The sequence below is a fragment of the Medicago sativa genome, chromosome 8 (assembly GCF_051527215.1).
Source record: "Medicago sativa cultivar Bolivia chromosome 8, Bolivia_mono, whole genome shotgun sequence".
NCBI lineage: Eukaryota > Viridiplantae > Streptophyta > Magnoliopsida > Fabales > Fabaceae > Medicago > Medicago sativa.
Genome location: NC_140756.1, coordinates 12,917,946 through 12,937,719, shown reverse-complemented (window position 1 = coordinate 12,937,719; position 19,774 = coordinate 12,917,946). Strand labels below are relative to the sequence as shown.

The 19,774-nt window shown below is 34.8% G+C and overlaps 2 protein-coding genes across 3 annotated transcripts; one reads left to right on the top strand and one right to left on the bottom strand.

The window, feature by feature from the left end:
- Positions 1 to 1,723: 1,723 nt before the first annotated feature.
- Positions 1,724 to 3,674, bottom strand: LOC146897074 (uncharacterized). Its single transcript, XM_085734135.1, has 2 exons — positions 2,999 to 3,674; positions 1,724 to 2,501 (listed from the first exon to the last, which is right to left on the bottom strand). Exons 1-2 carry the CDS (start codon positions 3,520 to 3,522, stop codon positions 2,498 to 2,500), a joined length of 528 nt encoding a protein of 175 aa, XP_085590261.1. The 5' UTR covers positions 3,523 to 3,674; the 3' UTR covers positions 1,724 to 2,497.
- A 13,336-nt stretch (positions 3,675 to 17,010) lies between these two features.
- LOC146897073 (uncharacterized) lies at positions 17,011 to 19,738 on the top strand. Of its 2 annotated transcripts, XM_085734587.1 has the most exons (4): positions 17,011 to 17,466; positions 17,617 to 17,746; positions 18,403 to 18,929; positions 19,329 to 19,738. In XM_085734587.1, exons 1-4 carry the CDS (start codon positions 17,331 to 17,333, stop codon positions 19,595 to 19,597), a joined length of 1,062 nt encoding a protein of 353 aa, XP_085590713.1. In that variant the 5' UTR covers positions 17,011 to 17,330; the 3' UTR covers positions 19,598 to 19,738. The 2 variants fall into 2 exon arrangements, with proteins under 2 accessions (XP_085590713.1, XP_085590712.1); XM_085734586.1 differs by having other exon boundaries at positions 18,403 to 19,738.
- Positions 19,739 to 19,774: the final 36 nt, after the last annotated feature.

Sequence of the window (19,774 nt, the reverse complement as noted above, 5' to 3'; positions counted from 1 at the left end):
CAAATATTTACCGTTTATGCGTAGAATTCTCTGATCTTCTTGCAGTTCCTCGATCTCATACGCATTATTCGAGAAAACTCTTAGAATTTTCCATGGTCCTTCCCAACTAGGAGACCATTTTCCTAAACATCGATCCTTTTTATCCATAGGCAAAATAACTTTCCAAACTAAGTCTCCTTGCAGGAATAATTTCGATTTAACTCTTTTGTTATAGGCTTTTGCTATTCTTTCTTTTTGCTTTGTAAGCACTTCTAAAGCCATTAATCTTTCTTCATCAATATCTACTAATTCATCCAACATCATATCCAAATATTGATTTGTTGGGATTTCGATTTGTCTTTGAATTCGAGTAGATTGAAGTAAGATTTCTGTTGGCAATACAGCATCATGGCCATATGTTAATCGAAAAGGAGTAGTATTTATGGATTCTTTAGGAGAAGTTCGAACTGCCCATAAAGCTTCATAAAGAAACTCATGCCATTCTTTGGGTTTTTTCTTTTGGCTAGCTTTTCTTTTGATTATAGTAATCAAATTCTTATTTGCTGCTTCTACCTGACCATTTGCTTGAGCATAATATGGTGTTGAAGTCAACAATTTATATCCCATTTCTTCAGCAAATTTTGCCATCTTTCGACCAGTAAATACAGATCCTTGATCTGTAGTAATAGTTTCTGGTATGCCAAATCTATAAATAATAAATTTTTGAATGAAGTTTATAACTTCATCTTGAGTCACATCTTTTAGTGGAACAGCTTCTATCCATTTAGTGAAATAATCTATTCCAACCAAAATATATTTGTAGCCTTTGGATGACTTAGGTTTGATTTCCCCAATTACATCTAAAGCCCATCCTCTAAATGGCCAAGGTTTTACTATTGAATGTAATTCACTAGCTGGTACTTTTTGAATTCCAGCATGTTCTTGACACTCTTTACAACCTTTAGCAAAGTTTATGCAATCTTTTAACATGGTTGGCCAATAAACACCTTGTCGAAACAAAAGCCATTTTATTTTATGGCCTGCTTGATGTGTACCACAAGCACCACTATGAGTATTCGATACAGCCAAATATGCTTCTGCTTCACTAAGGCATTTGAGTAAAACTCCTTCTGGAGTCTTTTTAAATAATTCATTGCCTATTATCATATAACTCAAGGCTCTATATTTGACTTTCCTACAAGTTGTGCCATCTGGATTTTCCAAAAAATTGACTATGGGTTTTCGCCAATCATCATCATCCAAATTGTTAATGACCAAAATTTCAGAAAATTTTGCACTCTGAAGGTATCCTTGAGATGCTTCCATGCCCCCAAGTTTTGGTCTTAACAATTTGTTAGGCACAATGTCTATCGAATTACGCTTTGTTTTAATTTCAATTACCTCTTGCTCTTGTCCCTTCGAAAGTTTGTACCCAGAAGCCAATTGAGCTAAATCATTAGCTTCTTGATTTTCTGTTCTAGGAACATGTTGAACTTCAATTTGAACAAAATGTTTAAGTAATGCATTAACTATAGTGTAATACATTATCAAAGTTTCTTTGAGGCATTTATATTCTTTTGTTATTTGCTTTATTACTAATTCAGAATCACCTCTAATAATTAAACATTTTGCCCCCAGTTCGAGCAAAATCTCTAAACCATTTATTAAGGCTTCATATTCTGCCTCATTATTCGAACAATATTGGCTAATTCGAAATTTATATTTGGTTACTTCATTCGTTGGTGAAACTATAACTATACCTATTCCAGAACCATTTTTATGACTAGACCCATCGAAATACAATGTCCATGGAAATGTTTCGATGCCCCCAGTCACAGGTTCTTCAATGGAATGATCAGCAATAAAATCAGCCACTATTTGGCCTTTCACAGTTTTCAAAGATTGATAAGTTAAAGAATATTCTGTGAGTGCCAAAGCCCATTTACCAACTCTACTATGTAGAATAGGTTTAGATAACATGTGCTTAATAATATCGAAATGGGAATAAACATAAACATCAAAAGGCTTTATATAATGTTTAAGTTTCATACATGAGAAATATAAACAAAGACATAGTTTCTCACTAGGATGATATCTTGTTTCAACATCACTTAAAACTCTACTAAGATAATAAATGGCTCTTTCTATACCATTTTCATCCTCTTGTGCTAACATACTCCCTATAGTTCTTTCAGATGATGCTATATATAACTTCATCTTCTTGTTTTTCAACAAAGGTGAAAGAATAGGAGGATTAGATAAATATGACTTTATGTCTTCAAATGCCTTTTGGTGTTCAGGCTCCCATCTAAAAATTTCCTCTTTCTTTAATCGAAGTAATGACGAGAATGCTTGCGCTCTGCCACTGAGATTAGAGATAAATCTTCTGAGGAAATTTATTTTGCCTAATAAAGACTGCAACTCTTTTTTGGTAGAGGGTGCTTTAGCCTCCATTATAGCTTTAGTCTTATTTTGATTGATTTCGATGCCCTTTTTATGGACAACAAATCCTAAAAAATCACCTGCACAAACACCAAACGCACATTTTAATGGATTCATTTTCAATCCATATTGTCTCATCCTTTCGAATGATAAACGTAAATGTTCTAAGTGTTTGTTTTCAGAAGATGATTTCACAACAATATCATCAATGTAAATTTGCATAAAATCTTCAATAAAATCATGAAACATTGAATTCATTGCTCTTTGATATATAGCACCAGCATTTTTAAGACCAAATGGCATTACTATCCACTCATAACATCCTAATGCTCCTGGGCATCGAAACGCTGTTTTAGAAACATCTTCTTCAGCAATAAATATTTGATTATAACCTGAATAACCATCAAGCATACTCAAATATTCGAAACCTGCTGCAGAATCTACCAACATTTCTGCTACTGGCATAGGATATTCATCTTTGGGAGTAGCGAGATTTAAATCTCTAAAATCAATACAAACTCTTATACTACCATTTTTCTTTTTAACAGGAACTACATTAGCTAACCAATCAACATACCTTGCAGGTCTGATGAAGCCACATTTGAGGAGTCTTTCGATCTCTTCTTTTATTTTTGGTAGAATCTCTGGTGCAAACCTTCTTGGAATTTGCTTCACTGGTTTCTTGTCTGTCCTGATTGGCAATTGCAACTCTACTACCTTTCTACTCAAACCAGGCATTTCATGATAATCCCAAGCAAAGCAATCCTTGTAATTTTTCAAAAGCGCCACAATTCGATCTTTGAAGCTCTTAGGAATCTTTGAACTTATGTATGTTGGTCTTTTTACAGAACCATCTCCTATATCCACTTCTTCAAGAGGATCTTGGGCCTTCATTTTTATTGTAGATCCCATTGGATCTTCTTCAAAACCCAAAGGTTCATCATCATAAATACAGTCTAATTTTTTATCATCAATGAGGTCATCAGAATTATTTCCTACTGAAGCATCGAAGACCTCTTCTTCTTTGGCTGTTTCAGCCAAATCGAAGTTTTTCTCGGCTACATAAGCCGTAATCTTTTCCCATATGCTGGGCTCAACCATTGATCAATTATTGATATCCCACCTGGTTGGTGAGATTCCCTTTGCTGAACATCCTTGGTCATCAGTAACCCTCTTGTACGAAGTACTTCTTGTCTTCAGCAAATCTTTCTCCTTTACAGGTATTTTCTCATGGCAATCTTCGTTGTTCACCACTACGAAGTCATCGTCGAATGCAGTTTTCCAACGAAAACCCCATTCTGGAGCAAGTTTTACAAAGAATTTTTCTTCTTTAGTCATAGAACTTGATGCATCATTTTCCATGAATGGTGCAATAAATTGAAGTTGTTTGTCAAAGTTCTTTTTGTTAATATCTTGATTATCAACTTCAGCTTTGAAATAATAACTCTGATCAGCCTCAATATTCTCTACCAAACCATCTTTCCTCCAAATCACAATCCTTTGATGCATTGTAGAAGGAACTGCACCTACAGCATGGATCCACTCCCTTCCTAATAATGCATTGAAATTGGCTTTAGAAGGAACTACCAAAAACACAGTTGCTCTGGTTATGCTTCCTACTACCAATTCTAGTTCGATGGCACCAAGAGATTGTCCAGTAGATCCCTCATAATTAGTGAGCACTACATTATGTGGTTTCAAATCACATTCAGAAATACCAAGTTTCCTTAGAAAAGATTGTGGTAGGAGATTAACAGTAGCACCACCATCTACTAATACTTTGTTAATTCCAACACCATTTAATTTAGCTTGAATAAACAAAGGCTTTAAATGAAGCTTCATGCTATCATCAGGTTTCTCGAACACTGCATGTTGATCTTTGATACAGCCATTATTCATAACATAATAACATAGAGGCCTATGACGAGCCATTTCCTCAGTGAAATCACATTCATCATCATGATTGGCCTTCGAAGATACATCATGTGCATATTCAATTGGTAGTACAGAAACCACACATATAATGTCAAGACTTGGTTCAGAATCTGAAAAAGTAGAAGTTAGAATATCATCATCCCCTTTAGGGATGTTTAAAGCAGAAGATAATGGAGGGAAAATTCTTTCAGTAGCTGGTTTTTTAACCATTTCGAAAACTATTGGTTGTTTTCCCTTACTTTTGTCACCATTAGTGACGTCTTTCAAAACTCCTTCCTTTTTCTGGCGTTGAAAACGGCGCCATTGAGTTCTAGTCATAGGATTCTTACCTTTATAGTTATTTTTGTAAGCATACTTGTTAGGATTAGAACTCTCTGGTTGGTCTGGAACTTTGACAACTCTTTTTACCCATTTTGTTGGTGGTGCTGGAGGCGCAGAATGACCAGTTTTCTTGCCTCCAGAGAAAACCCAAGTATCAATAGGAGACTTCGATGAAGGAACGAACGTCTTCTTATGGTTCTTCACTTGATACTTCTCTGAAGTTTTCATCTTGTAAGGAACACCTCTTTTGTTAAAGCCAAACTTAGAACGGTTCTCGAACCACCCTCCTTTACGTTTTGTTTGAGGTTGATATCCTTCAACTGATTTCGCAGCTTCTTTATCGAACACTGCACTGCATCGAGGACAAAGCATAGCATGGGTGTTAGATATTTTACATCGATTTAAAAAATCAACCAAATCTTCTTCAGCCTTTGGATATGCTTTCTCCATTTCCTTGGCCAATTTATCTTCAGTAACCACTGGCTCTTCAATTCGATGGTCCTCAGTAACCATTTCTACATCAATATTATCTGAAATTTCCACCATATTGATAGAAATACCAGCAAACATGGATTCTACCACATTGGTAGACACATCAGCAAACATGGACTCTGCCTTTTTCATAGGATCTCCATCCACTTGTTGTTTTGATTTCTCTCCAAATTTCAGCCTCCCTTCATCAAGAGCTTTTTGTACAGAATCCCTGAAACGAGTACATCGAGATAGGTTATGACCTAAAAAACCATGGAATTTACAAAATCCTCTTTTCTTCCTTTGTTCCAAAGGAGGTAACTTCATATTAGGTGGCACTAATATTATGCCATCATTAACTAAAAGATCAAAAATTTCTTCACTTTTAGTAATATCAAAAGTATAAGTTTTAGAAGGATATTTATCATTCTTGGGATCTTCAGGATTCTTTCCATTGGATGGCCTCAACATTTTACAAGCATATGGAGGTCCATCTTTTAATTCTGCCAGGTTTATATCATTGTCTTCAATGATATCTAAACCCCAATCGAATTCGGGTTCACTATCTCCTGTTTCTATATAGGCAATTTTTTCTTTTTTGGGAAATTTGTTATGAGTTCTAATTTTTTCAGCTTTAAGTCTTTCAACTTGTCGAACTCTGTCTGCCAATTGGGCCATGTCTCTTAAGTACTGGGTATCTAATTTCTTCCGAACAGAATAATCGAGGCCACCAGCAGCCATTTCGACTAATTCATATTCTGGAACAGAAGTAAAACATCTAGCCTTAAGGAGACGAAACCTATTGAGATAATCATCGATTGACTCATGACTTTTACGTCGAACACTGGCCAATTCTTTCAAACTAATCTTAGATTGACCCATGTAAAATTGTTCATGAAAGGCTTTTTCTAATTGGTTCCAACTATAAATTGAATGAGGAGGTAAAGTTGTAAACCAAGTAAAAGCATTTTTTGTCAAAGAACTTGGGAAATATTTCATTCTCAAATTTTCATTTTCTGCAATATTTCCTGCTTCCATGAGAAACCTAGCAATGTGTTCGACAGTAGATTCATTAGTTTCTCCAGCAAATTTGGTAAACTTTGGAATTTTCCAATTTCTAGGCAATTCAGCGTCTAAAACATACTCAGACAAAGGAGACGCAAAATTTGGTCTACGTAAACCCATATTAAAACCATTTTGGGCTAACAAAGCCTCGACAATACCCGCTATATTATTCTGACCATCGAAATTGTTCCGACGGGCTTGTAAAACCACTTGATCGGCATCTTGGTTTCTGTTAACCAAAATGGGTTGTCTTTCAGGTTCTGCCTGAACTTGTAGTTGTACTACTTGTGGTTGGACAAAATTTTCATGATTTCGAACCACTGGTTCATCAGCAATTATTTCAATTGCCCTCACATTTCGATTTTGAGGCAATGGGTTATTTTGGATTGGTGGAGCGCCAAAGAAATTGGCAATTCTTTCCATTTGATCAGACAACCGTTGATAACTAGTGTTGGTATCTCGAATCAAAGGATTTATGACAGTACCAATTTGTTGGGTCATCATATTAACCATATCATGATTAGTTTCTTCCATAGTTTGCCTAATGGCAGCCATAGAAGCGTTGGTTAAATTTTGTTGGGGACTTCTATATGTTGTAGATACCCCAGGACCAAAAAGTTGTGGTAATGAAACATTTAAATTCTCTGAAAACATATTACCACTAGTTTGTAAGCCTTGCATCAATGATGATGGCATACCATACGGCATTGATCTATGATCCCAAACCCCTTGAATAGAAGTATTATTTGGATAATCATGGGAAGTTTGGGTAACCATCGAAGGCATGGCTTGAGAAATTACTGTGGCCATCGAAGGCATGGCCTGAGACGATATTTGAGTGACTGTATTACTAGTTGGAACAGCCTGTGATGTTCTAACATTCCCTGGGGATGAAACATCATCTTCAACCGTCACTTGATCCACATCTTCATTTGAAGATGTTGGATTTGTTTTCTTTTGGTTGTTAGCGCGTGTCATATTAAGAAGCAATTTCTTGTTTCTTAATTGCATACACAACAAAACAAACCAGAATTAAAAGAAACTCTAACAAAACTATAAACAAAAACACAAACGGTCCCACTGGGCGTGCCAATTTGTTTACGTTGGATTTTCGTAAACAACCGCTGGTTTACAAATGGTAACTTGCAAGATCAACCAGTAAATCTTAGGACATATTGTGTTTGTTCTTGTTGTTAGAAATTCTGTGTTTTTGGTGTCAAAAATGTAAGAAATATGACAAAAAACAATCGAATTCAATCCACTTGAACTCAATCGAACTTGATAAAGTAAAGTGCAAGAACACTTAAAGAACAAAGGGTAAATTGCATTGATTAAACAAAAGTTGGTACACAGATTCATACATTGCAACTTGTGACTCGTTTCTCGCTTCCATACGGATACTTTGAGTGTAAGTTTGTATGACGGAATTGTGACCCGTTTTTCCTATGAAAAACTACTATTTATACTAAGTCTAGAAATAACTACATTTCTTTGAAACTAAAACTACAACTGCCACAAGTCGACAGTTTTCCTTATTTGAAAACAAACTTAAAATAAAAACTGACTTAAAGAATAACTGCTGATAACCACCTTCGAAAACTGCTTTATCGAAGTCTTCTGCCATCTTCGAACCCATATTTGCTTTCAACACAACACTCTGTTCGAATCTTCTTTGAATCTAGGTCAACTATACTTTGACCACATTTATTACAGCTAGTAAAATATATTGGCTAACACCATGCCAGTCTTACGTGACTGACGTTGTAAACCAACATATGACAGTGTAACATATAACAAAAATAAACCGAATAAAATGCACAATACCTTTTTTTTTACGTCAAAAGTATGTTGAATGATCCTAGGCTTGATGTTTGAATCATTTGGGGGAAGATTTGATAGAAAAAAATTATTGGATTTGGGGGAATGGATGGGTTTGATATGGAAGTTGATGAAAATAGTGTGTAGGGGAGCAGGTTTCCTGTTTCATCTGATGAAACAGCTTTTTTCGGCAGTTAACTACCGAGGAAATCCTCGGCAGTTAACTGCAGCCGGATTTCAAATTCCTCGGCAGTTAACTGCCGATGGGGTAAAAGGGTATTTTACATGTGTGTCCCAGCCATATGGAATGTGTCAACAGCAATTTTCAATTTAGTAACAACAAATTATGTTGCTCCTTATAGTAGAAGTTTCGAGATATTGTTTATCATAACCATCAATGACCCAATTGGTGAGAGTTAAGCACAAAATAATAATATATAAAAAAAGAACAAATACTAATGCATCCAAACTCAATTTATTTTAATTTTCTCTTGTTTCATTAAAAAAACAATGTCTATTGTTGTTGTTGACAAGAAAGATGTGGAGTACCGTAAATGTTTTATTTCAAGGTGACGACATTAGTCATCATTTATTTTTGTTGTAATACGATGCATATGTTATCATTTCTCTAAGTTAATTACTATTGTGTTTTCCTGACCAATAAAAAAAAACAATTACTATTGTGTTTCCTCTAGAAAGATGTGGAGTACTGAAAGTTTTTTGTTGTAATACTAAAGGCACGTGTTATTATTTCTCTAAGTTAATTACTATTGTGTTTACTCTAGTCCAATGTTACTAAACATTCCACTAGTAGTTCACAGTCACACACTATATTGTCCTAACAATAATACCAGAGTTATGTTCGGTCATATATTCTGTCGTAGCAAAATAATTCCTCTTGTCACCATTTTTTTTTTATGCTTACACTATGACTTCCGAGATCAGGTATGCTCCATTTAAACAATGCTTCATTTAGTCCATTTATAGTCTAGATGCAAGACACGTGGCAACATAACATCCAACGGTTGAGATTTTAAATTAAAAAACAAGTGTATGATAAAAGAATACTCCCTCCGGTCTCAAATGTAAGAAACTTTTCACTTTTTTGATTCATTCAATAAATGATGTATGTGGTCTATAGACCACATACATCATTTATTGAATGAATCAAAAAATGAAAAAAAATTTACATTTGAGACCAGAGGGAGTACATCAAATCACCTTTGCCCAAGTGTATGTTTAATAAAAAAAAAACTGTATCATCTTGTTCCCTCTTCCTCTATGCGTGACCACTCTGCCTCTTTCTCTCATCACGTCGCCGTCAACCTCCGTCCACTCCACCTTTGTCAATCGCGGCGTCCTCCTCTCCTCTTATTTCCGCTCGCGTTGTCACCCCTATCATCCCAGCGCCGTCTCGTCGCCGCAGCCAAAAGCTTATCCATCGTCAAAACCTCCATCTTGTTCTGTCAGTACTATCTGTTATGCTTTCAAGGCCGCCGTTCAAACCTCCATCATTGTGTGTTTTCAATCCATTAAAATTTGATATAACCCTTTGTAATTTTAACAATCGTGTTCTTGAAATTAAGTTGGAAATTTTGTCTAAAAAACATCATTATTTCAATTAGATATAGAAGTAGTAGATTCCTTGCATTTTCAGCAGTACCTTCTTAGATCTGTGACAAGAATATTAGTTTGTAAGGGTGATGGGCGACGATGAGAGGCTATGAGAGGAAGAGGGCAGAGGTTTGCAATGGGCAGAGGTGATTTTTTGTTGTATTCTTTTATCATACACTTGTTTTTTAATTTAAAATCTCAACTGTTGGATGTTATGTGGCCACGTGTCTTGCATTTAAACTCTAAATGGACTAAATGGAGCATTGCCTAAATTGAGCATCCTGAACTATGAATGGACTAAATGGAGCATTGCCTAAATTGAGCATCCTGAACTATGACTTCTACTGTCCTATTAAACTAGAAAATGAGGTATTTGACTCAAATCCAAAAGGAGTATAAATAACCATAAACCTAAATTTGATTGAGTTCAAACCCAAAACTAAAACGAAGATAAAGGAGTTCATGTAGCCTATTAGACCAACCTTCATTAATTAAATTCCAACTAATGTATGTGGTCTTTGAGACTCAAGTTCATACAGAGCACACAAGCCTAGACGATAAATAAAATGGAGATGTGTGGCCTCTGAAGCTTAGCTTGAGTACAAGCTCATGAAGACAAATGCAATTACTGGAACTAGAATGAGTCTGTGTCCAAAATTCTTCTTCAATAGTGACAAGGAGACTCGCAAATCACAATCAACTAAGAAGCAATAGTGGTCTCAAAAACTTTCAACAAAGAGATTCACATTCAACTAATAAACAAGAATGGTCCTTGTTATAAGTCTTTAACAAGACAAACAAGGAACATCACAAACACAATTAATGAGAAAGAATGGTTTCTGGTGGACGTCTTCAACAAGACTGACAAGGAGACTAATAACAAATATTGTGGCAAGTGGTGTTGCAAAATTACTATCCTTTTGGAGCTGATAGTTTTCATAATCAATTATGACACCTGAAGAGTATCAATGTATGAGGAGATAATTTTACAAATATGTGTTAAAGCAAAAATGAATTATGTTTGTAGTTTTCGAAATATATGTAGTTTTCGAAAATGCATCACAGACGAGTGCTCAAACTTACACATATTTGTTAGGCATGGCAACGGGGCGGGTTTAAGCATCCCCATCCCCGCCCCCGCTTCTATCACTAATAATGAAGAATTATCAATTTATGCTTTTTACACCTAATACCAACTTTTTATGCAGGAAAATGCATGCTTGGATCTTTAGAAAGCAAAGAAATCATCCAAATGCAAAGGGTAACTCGCAACAACGAGTAGAAGCTCGCTACAGCGAGAAGTAGTTCCAGAGACTAGTTTTCAGAAGATCAGAAATCTTGTCTGGGGAGAGAATCTCGCCATGGCGAAATCTTGCCTGGCGAGAAAATCCTGTCTGGCGAAATAAGGAGGTTTTGGGACACTAAATGGTTACGTGGCAGAAACCCAATGGCAAAGAAAGGTCAGCTCGCCATGGCAAGAAATTCTTGCCTGGCGAGTTCATAAAATTATGCAGAAGTATAAAAGCCTCTCTTCTCATTTCAGAAAGATGATTATGTCATTCTAGGGAGAGAAAAAAGGGGAAACACACAGAGAGACCATCAAATGGCAAGGAGCAACAAGGATTGAAGGTGGAGTCACAAGATTCATTGAGAAATCATGGCTTGATATCATCCATCTCTTTTCTTCTCTTTGTAAGGTTACCATGAGTATGAGTAGCTAAACTCTTTTTGTTGGGATTAAATGTAATCAACTCTACTAGTATGTATTCCTTTTGATTACGATATTATATGATTTTATAATCTTATGATATTGATGTTATTCTTGATCTCCATGATTTTTATCTTATAGATTTGAATTGTTATTGAAAAATACATTTTGAATCTAGGTTAGAATAATGTTTATTGAACTCTAAATTCTAGACATAGATTTAGGTTTAATATTTACTTAAAAGTATTGAATCTTAATGCTATTATATTGGTTAATAGACCGAGACATCGTCGATTAACTGATACAGTTGAACTCATAAGCTTATTTAGACATGAATAATGTTTGTCGAGCAATACATGATAATATCGAGTGATAACTAGAATCCGTAACACTAATCACAAGAATACATATAAGTTAGGTTGATGAAGTTTAATCCCATCATATTCATTTCCCTGTTAACTCTCATACCATTTATATTTTTCTAATTTATGAAACAAAACACTTTATAATTCTATAGCTTAAAACGATATCAATTGTTGAACAACTCTAATTATATCGCGCTAGTCCCCCACACCCGCACCTCTACCCAATTAAATCGGCTTTTTCCCATTAAATTCGGGACGAGGGCGGCCGGGTGTGGGCGGAGGCGGGTTTTGTTGCCATGTCTAATATTTGTAGAATATTCTAGTAAAAGTAAATTGTAAGTGTAAGAGAGAAAATTAGAATAACTTAAAGTTTCTACATATTTTTAGATTGTTCTATTTAGAAAAATGATTTTTGAACAACCAATTTGTATAACCAACAACTTATTTGTAGTTTTTATTTTTTTTTTCTCAATCTCGATTTATGTGAACTTAACTTTAAAGGAGTTGTTAAGAGGGTTTGAGATGGTGTCGGGCATGAAAGTAAATTTTCATAAAAGTTGTCTTATGGGTGTGAATGTGTCGGCGTATTTTTTGGAGATGGCTTCTATTTTTCTTAATTGTAAAGTGGGTTCCATGCCTTTTATGTATTTAGGTCTTCCGGTTGGAGCTAATCCTAAGAAGTTGTCTACTTGGGAGCCGGTTTTGGAGAGGATTAATGCTAGACTTAGCTCTTGGGGTAATAAGTATATTAGTTTAGGAGGACGTATTGTTCTCTTAAATTCGGTTCTTAATTCGATTCCTATTTTCTACCTTTCTTTCTTGAAGATGCCGATTAAGGTGTTGAAAAAGGTGGAAGGCATTCAAAGAAGGTTCCTTTGGGGAGGTGTTGGGGGGAGAAAGAAGATTTGTTGGGTTAAGTGGAGGAAGGTTTGTCAACCGAGGCATGAAGGGGGCCTTGGGGTTCGAGATATTAAGTTGGTGAATATTAGTCTCTTAGCGAAGTGGAAATGGAGGCTTTTAGAGGAGGAACCGGCCTTATGGAAAGATGTCCTTGAAGATAATTATGGTCCTTTGGTGAGCGTTAGAAGTAGATCGGTGGGGGTGGTGTGGCCGTCTTATTCTTCTAGGTGGTGGAAGGATCTTATGGGTTTGGAGGCGGTTGGAGAGGCACGGTGGTTTAATAGGGAGTTGGAGAGGAAAGTGGGAGATGGTATGAAGACTTATTTTTGGAAGGATGATTGGGTGTCCAACATGCCCTTGAGGGATGTATTTCCAAGGCTTTTCTCTTTAGCTATTGACAAAGATGATTTGGTGGGGGATGTGTATAATAGGGAGGAGGATGAGGTGACTTGGAGGTTTGGGTGGAGGAGAAAGTTGTTTGAGTGGGAAAAGGCGCTTGTTAACGATCTTGTGGGTCGGTTGGAGGGGGTGTTTTTGGGTGGGAGACCGGATGTGTGGGGTTGGAAGCTGGCTCAAGATGGAGTGTTCTCCGTAAAATCATGTTATTCTTTACTTCTACAACTTAGTAATGTAGAAGCATCTTTGAATGAGGTGGATAAGGTGATTTTCCGGGAGATTTGGAGGACTAAGGCTCCGACTAAGGTGTTGGCTTTCGTGTGGACTTTGTTGCTCGATAGAATTCCAACTAAGCTGAATCTAGCCAAGAGAAATCTTTTGGAGGAGGAAGAGTCTAAAATTTGTGTTTTTTGTGAGGTTGAGGAAGAATCCGCTACACATCTATTTCTCCATTGTGAGTGGGTTTTGCTAGTTTGGAGGAAAGTGATGTCGTGGTTGAATTTCCATTTTATCATGCCTCCTAATTTATCGATACATGCTATGTGTTGGTCTAGAGAGGTAGGGTCAAAGAATCTAAGAAGGGGGGCTTGGTTGATTTGGAATGCGGTGGTTTGGGTGGTGTGGAAGGCTAGAAACAATATGATTTTTAATGACATGGTTTTTGAGGTGGAGGAATTGGTGGATCAAATCAAAGTGTTGTCGTGGCAATGGAGTTTAGCTTATTTGAAAATCGAAACTTGCTTGTTCTATGAATGGTGTTGGAATCCGCGTTTTTGCCTACGTGGTTGATTCGGTTGGGATTTGTGGGTCTGTTTTTGGCTGCCTTTTGGTTGGTGTTTTTGCACAGGGTTGTTTTTAGGTACTGTCTAGTGGTGGAGGTCTGTTTTTGAGGCTTGAGCTGCGGTTATCCGGGTTTTGCTGGTTCCCTCTCGCTGCTGTTCTGTTCTGTTGGGGGTGCATAGGTGTTGGCAGCTGCGGTGCGTTGTTCTGCTGTGTGCGTTGGAATTTTGGTGTTGGTGTGGCTAGCCAGTTAGTGGATGGTGCTTATTTGGTGGACTTTTTGCTTTGCTTTGTTCTGTTTGGTTCTTGTTCCTTGTTTGTGGGAATTAAGACTTCAGGGAGTTTTTTAGTGAGTGTTCCTTGAGGAGTGGTTATTCTTATTAGACCCTCTCTTTGTTCTCTTTTTCCTCCTTGCGGATTTGTGCTCCTTGCGCTAATCTCGCCTTATAATATTTGTCGTTTCAAAAAAAAAAACAATGCTATAGGTTGTTGAATTGGTTGTCTAATTTTAGTTGTATAAATAACACAACTCTGAATGAGCCAAATGTAAAGAAAAAAAAATTAAAACTAAATATATTAAACTCTTTATTTTTTAAACTGAACGAGGAAAAAGTTAATTGTTATGAATAACGACGACACTAATGATTATTTTAAAATTGTGTCTCATGAGATTCGAAATTCGTTATAAAGTCATACTTTTACCACTGGGCAAACATCTCGTAGACAATATGTAACTTAACTAATAAGTTAAAGCAAATCACAATAATTTTTTTTTGTTCAAATACCTCCCCGAGTCCTTTAAGTTTGACAAAAATATCGGGTTAATCCTTTACCTTTTTTAAGTTTTAAATAGGTCCTTTAAGTTATACAATGTTTGCAGCGTTGTCCTTTTCCATCAAAGTTCGTTAAAGGGTGCTGATGTGTTAGTTAAATGCTTACGTGGCACGCCTAACTCAGCAAACCCACAATAAGTACACACTTTGTCTATCATCATCTTCTACCCTTTTTCTTTCACTTGTATCTATCTTGTTAAATTCAAGGGTTAAATATGTTTTGGTCCCTATAAATATATCAAATTTTCGTTTTAGTCCCTCTAAATTTATTCTTTAACTTTTAGTCCCCCAAAATTTTTTTCATCTTCACTTTTGGTCCCTCATTTAAAGTAAACTTCTATGTAGAATTCTTATTTTTGAATAAAATTTTGCAGAAAAATTTATAATATTCTAAGAATCTCTAAAAAAAAAATAGATTTTTTTTTTTAACAAAACATGAATTAAATATCAATTTTTATATTTTTTGCGGTTAAATTTCATATTTGATTTATGTTTTGTTAAAAAATTCTAATTTTTTTGGTGAGATTTTTACAATATTTTACACATTTCTGCACAATTTCATTAAAAAAAAATACAAAAATTAACTTAAGAATAGGGACCAAAAGTTGTGATTGAAAATTTTATAGGGAAAAAAAATATAGGGTTAATAGTGTTTTACCCCCTGTAATATAGGTCATTTCCGGTTTTGCCCCCTGTAAAAATTTTTTTTTGAATTTCATCCTTGTAATTTGAAGATTTTTTGGTTTTGGACCTTCACAAAAAATTTCACCCCCTGTAATTTGAGCAAATTTAGGTTTACCCCTTTTTAATTTGAGCAAATTTCGGTTTACACCCATGTTAATTTGAGCAAATTTTGGTTTACCTCCTGCCATATCTTCAATTTTGTACAGTCAAAATTCATAAAGGTCCAAAATCAAAAATCTTCAAATTACAAGGACGAAATCCAAAAAAAATATTTTACAGGGGGTAAAACCAGAAATGACCTATATTACAGCGGGGTAAAATACTATTAACCCAAAAATATATTTAAGCCTAAATTCAAATACAATTCAATTCCTTTATTTCTTCTTCTTACAAACACACTCCTTTTTCTTCAAATTAGTCCTAGATTTTGTCAAAATTCACATGTGAACATAAATGGGTTTGGATTGAGATCTCAATTTCCCCCAAATTCTGGGTTGATATGCATTTGAATAGACATTGAACTGGTTTGTGGATTTCGATAGACGTGGATTTGGGGTTGAGAATTTTCTGGGTTAAGTAGAGAGATAGATTGTAGTGATGAAACATGTTCATGATTTTCTGAGCTTTTTTAAATTTGATAGGGGTTGTTTTTGGACAATGATTGTTATGGAAATAATGAACATGCAATAAATCTGGAATGAATTTTTTATAATCTTTTTCTTTTCGATCTATAATTGTTGTTAGATTTGGAAAATCATGATTTTTTTTAGGGTGTTTTTGGAAGAACATTGGAATGGAGAAGATGAAGATGAAACTCATAATCTTTTCTTTATGGAACTCTATTTTAATTAAAAAAATTATTAAAAATAGTGTTTTTCTGATTTGGACTTGAAATGTAAGCTCCTAAAACATCCACCTATGCATCCAAACTGCCACAAAAGCGCCTTTTCACAAACTTGGATGGAAAAGGGCAACGTTATAGAACTTAAATGACCTATTTAAAACTTAAAAAACTTAAAAGACTAACTTGATATTTTTTGTCAAACTTAAAAGACTCAATGAGGTATTTAGCCTTTTTTTTTTCTTTCTTTCTATATAACATGCAAATGCAAGAATCACAACTGAAATAAAAATTGGCAAGGACACCCTCTGGTCACTATTATAAACAAAAATCTACTTTTTATATTCATTCAATTAATGATGTATAAGGTATTTATTATAGACAACATACATCATTTAAGGAATGAATCTAAAATGTTAACTTTTGCTTATAATAGTGACTGGAGGGTGTAGCAGTTTAGGAAAGTTGAGCTCGACGACGCTTTAAATGGTTAAATTCATCCATAATTTATTGTTCCAATGTGAACAATAAATTATTTGTAAGAAATTCATCGTCCATGTAGTTTTTTTATTCTTGTTTTGATAATTCTTGTTATTGATAATTTGAAGTGGCAAACCAAGCAATTGGGTTCAATGAGCTCCGCCAAAAGACGAATTGTTCGGGAAACCAGAGTTCGATTCATTGATGGAACAGTTCTTGATCAGACTATACTTACCTCACGGACGAACTCTAGATTATTAGGGTCTCCTTCTCCTTGGCTACCAGAGAGTTAACAAAAAAAGATTTGAAGTGTCAAAATAAGATAAATAAATTTATCAATTAAGTGATTTTTTTTTTCTTGGAAAGAAACTTGATTGGGATAGCTAGATAAACATTATTAAGATAGCTAAATATAAATATAAAAGTATACCAACAAATAAGAAAAAAAAAATAACAAGAAGAATATGGGTCCTTCAACAAAAAAAGAAGAATATGGGGTAGCTCATTATTGAAATATATGGCCTTTCCACCTGACCACCTCAGTGTACTCAAAGTTTCATTTGCTAATAAATCATCCTTTTTTCTGTCACTCTTCTCACTCCATTCATTTCATACTTTAATGCAACCTATTCTATTCTTAAGCTAAAGCCAAAAGACTTATTCATCAAACTAAGGAGAAAAGAAACAAGACATCAATCATGGCACATCACTCTTGCTGTAGCAAAGAGAAGGTCAACAGAGGACTATGGTCACCTGAAGAAGATGAAAAACTCATCAAATACATCACAACTTATGGACATGATTGCTGCTGGAGTTCTGTTCCAAAACTTGCTGGTACTAAAAGAAATTCTTAACCACTATATATACTAATTTTTTTATATTTTTTTGAGGTGCACTTTACTATTTCATTAAATATATAGTTCCGTCCATACTTTTTTTTTTCCTTATTATATTGTTCATCTGTTTATATCATGATGTGTGTAGGTCTGCAGAGATGTGGAAAGAGTTGCAGATTAAGATGGATAAATTATCTAAGACCTGATTTGAAACGTGGAAGTTTCTCTTATGAAGAAGTAGCACTCATCATAGAACTCCACCGCATTCTAGGCAATAGGTATATCCATTACAATATAGCTCTTTTTCTTTTGCTCCAATGTTTATTTTCATGTCAATCATTACCATTTATTATTCTCAAAGTTCAAAAGGTTGATTATACTCTTTCCGGTTTCAAATAAGTGTCTCTCTTTTTCAATTGGATCTTAAATTTTTTTGCTCTAATTTTAAAGATAATTTTTAGAGAAATGATATTTGAACAACCATTTTTTGACAACTTTTGTGACAGCTTTCTCTCTTATACTCACATTGTGTTTTTACTTTCTCTCTCTATTGTTTTGGTTTTTGTGTCAATGCCTAAACTTCTTTGTATATTTTGGTTGTTCAAAAAGTTGTCCAAACAAAAGGATTGTCAAATAACATTCCTCTAATCTTTAATATGTGTAAGAAAACTTAGAATGACACTTATTTTAAGGGAAATGTTAATTTGTGCCTTAGGGCACATATTAATATACCCAAGATAAAATTTTTGCATTGGAAATTGCACCAATTTATTTCTCAAAAGATTGAAATTTAATTTTCCTAAATAAATACTTTCTTTTTTTTGGAAACTTTAACATGTGCCCTTAGGGCACAAGTTAGCATGACCCTTATTTTAAAACGGAAAGTGTTGTGTATCCATTTTTCCCTTGACAAGGTTTAAACTTGTTTGGACAGATGGACACAAATTGCCAAGCACTTGCCAGGAAGAACGGGTAATGAGGTGAAAAACTTTTGGAATTCAAGCATAACGAAAAAACTCCTTTCTGATGATATTGTTCCATCCTTCACCCCATTTTATGATATTCGCCTCCCCTACAACGCTGTTTTTAAGGAAAGTTTTTTTCCTTTAAATGCAAACCCTAATGTGATGCTAAACTTCAATCCTCACCATCAAGATCACCTATACCTTTCAAACTCGTCTCCAAATATGCAATGTTTTCACCAAACTGGTACAGTGGTAGACATCAATAATCATTTCAATGCCAGGTTCCTACCCAATCAAAATCCAATTATACCTGAAATAGTACTACCATCTAATCCTTCCTCTTGTGAAAATACATGGTCATTGGATTGTGTAGCTCTTGATCACAATCCAAATCAATTGGAAAATCAAATTTCAAAAAGTGGCACCACTCCATTTAATATTGGTGACACATCAATCAACCAAAGTTCATTAATGCAGCAGTATGATCAATATCATGATCATGAAGCCATTGTGCCTAAATTAGTCAATTATCAAAGCCTTGAGGATTATGCATGTAGCATCCTCGATTATTCATCTGATTCCAAGGAACATGTGATCCTAAACTCCAATCATCATCATCAAGATCAGTTCCACCTTCCAACCTCATCTCAAAATCTACAAGGAAATTTTTACCAAATTGATACAAACGTAGACATGATCAATAACCATTATAATCCCAATTTCCTTGACATTGAGAATCAAATACCATCTAATCCTTTCCCTGATGAAGATACATGGTCATTAGATTGTGTGGCTCTTCATATCAATAGAAATAAAGAAAATCCAAGTTATACTACCCAGCAAAACAATTTAGTCAACCCAATTGCATCAATGGCACAACAATATGATCAATGTCATGATCATCACTTGGTTGAAACTGAACCCAATATTGTGCCTCAATTAGTCAATGATCAAAGCCTTGAGGACCATGATTGTTGCATCCTAGATTCATTTGATTCCAAGGAACATGAAGCTCTTAGTATTATTTATCCACAAGATCAAAATATGGAAACTAACCAATTGGATAATTACATTGATGCCCTCAGGTTTTCATTGCCATCATCAAGCAGCCAAACAGTTAATTACAATACAAACCCTAGTATTCCTTTAGGATGGGAGCCATAGTTATGTTAAGAGTATGTAGATCTTTTATTTTATTTGTTATATGCATTTAATTATCTAATGTTATTTTATTTCTCTAGAGGGTGTAGATTTCATAAAGTATTGTTTCCATAAAGTAATGTTTTTTTTCATAAAGTAATGTTTCTTTTTTTTTTTTTTACTGAATTAAGTGATGCTTGT